Source organism: Magnolia sinica, chromosome 15 (genome assembly GCF_029962835.1).
Source record: "Magnolia sinica isolate HGM2019 chromosome 15, MsV1, whole genome shotgun sequence".
In the NCBI taxonomy this organism is placed as follows: domain Eukaryota; kingdom Viridiplantae; phylum Streptophyta; class Magnoliopsida; order Magnoliales; family Magnoliaceae; genus Magnolia; species Magnolia sinica.
Genome location: NC_080587.1, coordinates 51,024,050 through 51,031,191, shown reverse-complemented (window position 1 = coordinate 51,031,191; position 7,142 = coordinate 51,024,050). Strand labels below are relative to the sequence as shown.

Sequence of the window (7,142 nt, the reverse complement as noted above, 5' to 3'; positions counted from 1 at the left end):
ATAATTGTTATTGTTTTTGTTGTTAACACCATGCAATTTTACTTCTAGCTCATGTAGATTTTGTTTAAATCCGGCCCTATGATAACTCATTTATTTCGTGCTGTTATCATCTTGGGTTGCTGCTATTAAGGCAATGCATGTTATTTATCTTCCCCATCATCTAGAGAAGGCAACTTCAGTCCCTTCACCTTTTGGTCCATTGTATGAACTCCTTGTAATAGATATTTGGTTCCTAGAGAGTCAAGATTTCAGAAACTGTGGAAGCCCCACTCTATATTAGGTAATTGTGCCCTGTTTCAATGGCAAAAATGCACCCAATTCAGAAACTGTGGAAGCCCCACTCTATATTAGGTGGAAAGCAGAAAGTCCATCAAACTGGCTTCAAATGACAAGTGAGCTCATTTATCAAAACAGAAATGAGCATGTTGCAATCACTTAATAATGTCTCCCTTGCAGGTTCCATTCTTGTTTTGACTTTGGCATCACCATTTACATTAGCCATGCATTTGCTAAATTTGCCAAAGCTTTATAATCTTTTTGCAAGTTGGTTCTTTAGATCCTGGCAAACTCATAAAAATACTCAAATCATCAATACCCAGTCTGTAACTGCATTCAACTGTGATGGTTCTCCCTCCAGGATTCACCAAATTGTGACATTCACATTTTCTGTAGTGTGCTATTTCAGTTCTTAGAAAGACATTGAAAACTAAGATAACTCTGAAATGGGCATTAGCACTGGTCAAGTGACTCAAACGTGAATGCAACTGCAATAGCTTGGCTATTGCATTCATTGAATTGGTTTTCTCTTTAGGTAGACTTTTGCACTAATAACTTCATATATGTTTTTCTGTATCCTTATCAGATTTTACAAGTTTTAAAGAACTGTCTAACTTTTAAGTGGGAGCAGAAAATCAGTTGACTTTGTTGTCCTGGTGTACTTTAAAAAGAAAAAAAAGGTTGGACTGTCAAAAAGAAATGGGTTATCTGCTGTGTATCGTAATCTGCCTGTAGTACCGGATTTATGTCGATCTTTATTGAATAATAATAATAATAATCTATTTTTCCATCATGAGCAGGGATTTTGATGTCTACATTTGACATGAAGGATGAATCCAAGGTCCCTCTCATTCCAAAAGCATGGTTGATTATTTCTGCAGTTCCCTTTACTATGTTCTTCTTTTGGCATGGTCACATCCACATAATCCATGCCCATGTTGTGAAAAATACTCCTACTCAATAATTTTTGATTGACTGTTTTATGAACCTGCAGGAAGTGATTTGGCAAGGTGAGATTGGTGGAGTATATGTGGCTTTGGATACATTCAAGGCTGAAAAGGCATTTCCTATGTGCAAACTCACACGTTTGTTGCGTGATTCATTGGGTGGGAGGACCAAGACATGTATAATTGGTGGGCCTGTCAAAATTGGACTGGGCCTGTCCTGTTCATTTGGTGGACTTAAAAATAGGCCCATGTTTGACTTGCAGGCCTAAAATTAGATCAAGTTGGGACCATGGGGGCCAGGTTCGTACAGGACTTGTCTCTATGGGAACTGCACCAAAATGTATGAATTTAGTTTTCCTTTAAAAAAAAAATTTATTTTCTTGGTGATTTTTATTTTCTTAGTTCTCATTTATTGGATATGTTCATTTGAATCCTTTTCTTATGTATATAAGTGTATATGTTCCATGTTTATGGTGGAGATTGTTGGAGAGTAGCAAGCCTTAATCTCTAAGGAGACTCGTGGGGCTTCCAACCTTTTCTCAACAAACCTTCTTTTACTACTGTAAAATTCATGCTACTTGGTTAGAGCTGAAGACCTTACTCTTTTTTTTTTTCTTTTTTCTTTTTTTTTTTTTTGTGATCGACGATTGCATCATATTGCATTTGCACCATCAGGTTTGTTCATTCAGAACTTGCACTATGTTGATCAGCTACTGGAATGATCTCTTTTTGATTATTTTTACCATTGTCATATTTCCAAGTTTTAAGTCCTTGACTTAATTACATATGATCAGATGTTGGTAGTGGGAGGAATGCTAATACTGGAAAGGATAATGGGGTCAATCAAAGCACCGACAGAGGCCTTACATCCACCTCTTCACCAGTTTCGCAAGACATAGAAAATAAGGCAACCATTCTAACCATGAGGTAAACTTCATTTATAGATTTTTTTGATCATGGGACCACCAGCCTTTGAGGATTTTCAGCCTTCGAATTTGAGGACTTTTAGGGAAAATTACAACAGATCAACCTATGCTCCTCTCACTATCTTTTTTTCCCCTAAAGGAGGTGCTCGAGTCCAAGGGCTGGAAATGTCCAATCAGGGCTCACCTGATTATCAATTCAGATGAACTACACCTTACATGCATGTGCAAATAATGAGTTGTTAATGTGCTGTGCAAAAAAGAAAAACAAATCCTCTGTGTAATATAGTTTCTGTTTGAACTAGTGAATATCTGATTGTTGTGTCATTTAATGTTTATTAAGCCACTGAAATTTGATTGTTGAATGTTGTCATATTGCTTTGTGTTTGTTGATGCTGTTCAAGGCGTTAATTTCTAGCATCTTTATGGGATGGAAAAACAAAGACACAAGGCATTTAAAACAATGAATTTTGATGGTGATTAACAGGCTTCCATTCTTTGCTGTTAGGAATGGTGGCGATTCTTGGTCACTAGAGACCAGTTCTGGGGGTCTAGTAAATGCTCTTCTTAGTAAGTGGAAAATAAGCTCTTTATTCAACAGTTCTATTCAAATATTTTTCCTCCCAGATTTTCATGGTTACCTTAACCTTATTGTTACTTCAAGAGAATGCTGATGGAGATATTTAACTGTTACATATTCAGCACTACCGCCACTGCTGGAACGAGATTGCAGTGCTTGATAATCAAAGTAATAAACTCAAGAAGCCAGTACTTACAAAGTATTAATAGATCAAACACTGTAGTTTGGCTTCAGAAAACAAGCTCAAAACAAGAGAAATCTGCCTTATTTATGAAAGTGGGGATCGTTACTCTTCTATTCCAAATCCTTAACACATTCCTTCTTTCTCATTTTCCTTGTTTTCATTGTTTGTTGCTTATATCAAGCCTTTGAGCCCCTCCTTAGAAATGGAACTATGTGTCCCTTGACAAGGAGCAGTCTGGCCATGGAGGTCTTAATCTTTCAATATGATGCAGCCCTTATGCAAATCCACTTATGGAAATGCCATATAATTTTGAAACAGAAAATATCTCATGAGTTCCTTTCCAGTAACTCCTGCAATTATCATTATCATCATCTAAGCCTTGCCCCAAGTAATTGGGATCTGCTACATGAATCTTGTTCCACCATTCCATTCAAGGGCTAGTCCTTCAGTTAGACTGTAGATTATCAAGACTTTTCTTGCTACCTCCATCCACCTCCTTTTGAGCCTTCAACTTGTACCAACTCACCCATCCTAACCTGCATGGTTCTTGGTCTCTGTTGTAATAAAGCTCATGTGTCGGCATGGCATGATAGATCTGAGATCCAAACAAATGTGCAGCTCTGAAAATCTTGGCTGAAGTTCTCTAACACATCCACCTATTTCCAATCTTGGCATAGGCCCCAATATATCTTGCGGCCTATGTATCAAGTGGACCAGATTTGTTTTTTGGGAAAACATGTACAGGGTTGGACCAACCTAATGGATGGATTGGATTTTGTATCCATGTGCCATGTTGGCACATTTGTGGCATCTACATGAGCTTTATTGCACATGTGTGTTTGCTTAACAAAGCTCTGTAATTGTTAGTCTAATAATTTGGAAATAACCAAATCTTAATTCCCTCATCTTTCATGACCTGAGCTCCAAATGACAACAATATTCCTTTCAAGTTCAACTGGAAAGCAACGTTGCTGCCATGTGACTGATGGCTACTTTCCAACTGTGAATGCTAGGAAACATCATAATTTTAGAAATTTACTTTACACATAAAAAGTACTATTAATTGATATGCGAGACTGCATTGGTTTTCAGGGAAGAGAGAAAAGAGCATGCTATCTGATCTTGAAAAGCATGTGCAGATAAGATAGCTGCTGCAGAGGAGTCGCTGAAAAAGAAGAAGCAGGTCATTAGCTACCCTTATTTAATAGTTATTTTGATTTCATGAGATGAAATACCAAGTTCGTAGCCCATCAAATGGTTGTGGGATTGTGAAGCGAAAAGGCTGATATATCCCTATCTTTTGACAAATAGTAAAAATACATGCTTTGAATATCTATGAAATCAAACACTTTAGCAACATATCTTTTAATTATGACCAAGACAGACGCTCAGACCCTTTCAGAAATTAATCCTGATGTTGTGCTTGAGGTAAGAATTCAACTAGGAATCTATTTATGTGGAAATTATTCGTTTAAGGTCCTTGACTTGATTGTTTCAGATCTTTGCATATTTCTTGATGGTCATGTGTTGTTTATGCAGTCACAGGTCCCATGATCATGCTAGGATGTGTGCTTATGCTATTAATTGTGTTCCTATATAATGCACATGCGTGGTTAGTTTCGTGTGGATGCAGTGTCGCAATATTAAAGAATGTAGTGTAGTACCCATGGAAGGATCTTGGGAAGCAATCTTTAAGTGCTTACATTTAATAAAATGTACATTTAAGTTATTGATTATTGTGCTTACTGAAACACTGAAGATTTAAAGTGAAGATACAATGGTAGTTCAACACCATTTAGCTATCAAATTGGCATTTAGCAAATAAAATGGCTAGAGGCCCGAATTCAATGAGCAATATCAGATTGTTAAGATCGCAGAATCAAGTGTGGATTTGGGCTACATTCAACAATGGGGCCTCAATTTGTTATTTTGTATGCTCTTTGTTTTTTTTTTAAAAGGGTAATTTGTATTGTCTGGGGTTGCCAACTTGCCATGCATTTATGCCATATGGTGGATGAGAACCAGACATTAAGAATTGTGCACTATTTGAATTCTAGCTCATGTTTTAATGGTAGCTACATTTTAGACAACAAATGCTACAAATGTCACACATTTGCTTGCTAAATGGGACTCAACAAATTTTATTTATTTTTACTTTTATTTGTAAATTATTCATTTATAAATGGAAAGGGTGAACTTGTGAACACATGGTAGTGACGTAGCATTAGCTAGCAGCTAGAGCCAGAACAGATTTTGGCATGAGTGTGGGAATGCTGAACGAGTGGCACAATTGGTGATATGTACCATATGCATATACTGTTTAATTTCCCCAGAAAACTGAAGCAAAACCTGCTCAATCTTAATTCTTTGCCAGTAATGAGCTATCTATACCAAGTTTCAATTTTTATTTTTATTTTTTGTCTCACTTTATATCTTTGTACAGACTGGATAAAAACCAGAAAACTGAGTTGAAATGGATAACGTCCAATATGGAAGCCTAAAATTGAACCCTTATTGCATTTTCATCACTCTAGGCTACCTAGCCTTGAGAAATTCTAGAAATTCTATACTCTCATAAGTTTTGATTCAAAAACAGGCAGAAGACAGGTAGAGTTAATATGTCCATCTCATCTTTCAATCCAAATTGCATTTTTTTTTTTCATATTTCAGAAATAGGAAAATACTTGTTCTTTGGGTGTCTTTTCTAATACTTTCAGGTGCTTTCTTGTACTAGCCAAGAAATCAAGTGCATGAAGATTCAAGTACTAGAAATCAAGTGATGCTAGCAATGATCTTCAGATTTTCAATGCTGAGAACTTACAGAGCAACAATAAAATCTACTACAGGTTTGTTTTCACAACCAAATTTAGGTGGATGCCCTTTTTTGTTGGTGGATTGGTGGTGGCCTTTTTCACCAAGTTGGTGTCTACTTTGAGGCTAAATCATTTTTTGAGTTTTGCAATACTGAGTAATCTGAGAAAACTTAAAGTTTCTGACAGAAGTTTTTGATGTAGAGTTTGAGAACAAAAAATGTTAGAAATATGAAGAAATTCTATGTCCACGTTAAGATGTTTCTTGTTGCTTGATTTTTGTAGGTTCATATGTATGTAGATTCTCTCAGGAAAAGGTTATAGCTCGGTATCAGGTAACACCATTTTAAGCCAGGTTTTTTTTTTTTCTTACCAAACACGTAAGGAACCCATCAGAACATGAACTCAATCCTCGTGTACTGTAGCATTGGACAACCATAGGCATTATGACTCATCAGATGTATAGTTCTGGATTCACCATCCATAAAAACATGTGTACAGTTGAGTGGGAATGAACCATCCATAAACCATGTGTGCAGTTGAGTGGGAATGAAAGGGACTAATTAAGTCTTGCAATAATGTGAAGGTTCATGTAACTTAAACTGTGCAATCTATTCTTGGCTGTCATTGTCATAAGGCCATAAGATCTAAACATTTTAGCCCTATCTATTAGTTATTGCATGTTAAGGGTGTCTTCATGTGCAAATTCCTACACTTTGCTATATACCAATATGTGAAGACTTCACCTGCATTGTACTTAGTGCTCTTTGCCTCCCGATATAAAGCAATCGTTGTAATTTCTCCATTTCTCTGTGTGCTGTCTTCATTGTAACTTAGCTGCACTAGTCCTTTACAATACCATTGTTTGGTTTTTGGCTTTTTGCTAATCCTTTACTTTTGAGATGACTCAACATTGGGGAGATAAATGGACCCTCCTTGAAACCATAATGATAATTTGGTTTAAAAATCTCAACCATTTATTTTTATAAGCCGGCTTATTGTCATTCGGTCATGTTTCTATTCTTAATAACTTCTTTGAACTCTTTGTGATGTGATAAGATTGTTTGTGTTTAGATGAATGTACTTTTATATTTGGATGGCTAGTTTGGGTTTATATGGATGTGAATGTGAATATGATAATATATTATATATTAGGTGTATATAATATTCTAGCAATTTTGGGCTGGATGTGAAAGTCGGTAAGAGACTTTTACCTACAAAAATTTTGGTAGGTAAAAGTTTTGTAAGTATTATAAATATTTTTAGCAACGAAAATTTTCGTCGCTAAAAGTTCAAGGACAGTAGCAATAACTTTTGTTGCTAAAAGTAGAACGAATATTTTTAGCAACAAAAATTTTCTCTGCTAAAAAGTCTTGTAAGTTTTTTTAACGACAAAAATATTTGTTGCTAAAAGTGGAACGA

At 36.0% G+C, this 7,142-nt stretch overlaps 1 protein-coding gene across 1 annotated transcript; it reads left to right on the top strand.

The window, feature by feature from the left end:
• The first annotated feature begins 223 nt into the window (after positions 1-223).
• LOC131226932 (uncharacterized) lies at positions 224-2,932 on the top strand. Its single transcript, XM_058222632.1, has 7 exons — positions 224-602; positions 863-914; positions 1,077-1,117; positions 1,271-1,286; positions 2,018-2,150; positions 2,634-2,700; positions 2,849-2,932. Exons 1-7 carry the CDS (start codon positions 417-419, stop codon positions 2,930-2,932), a joined length of 579 nt encoding a protein of 192 aa, XP_058078615.1. The 5' UTR covers positions 224-416.
• Positions 2,933-7,142: the final 4,210 nt, after the last annotated feature.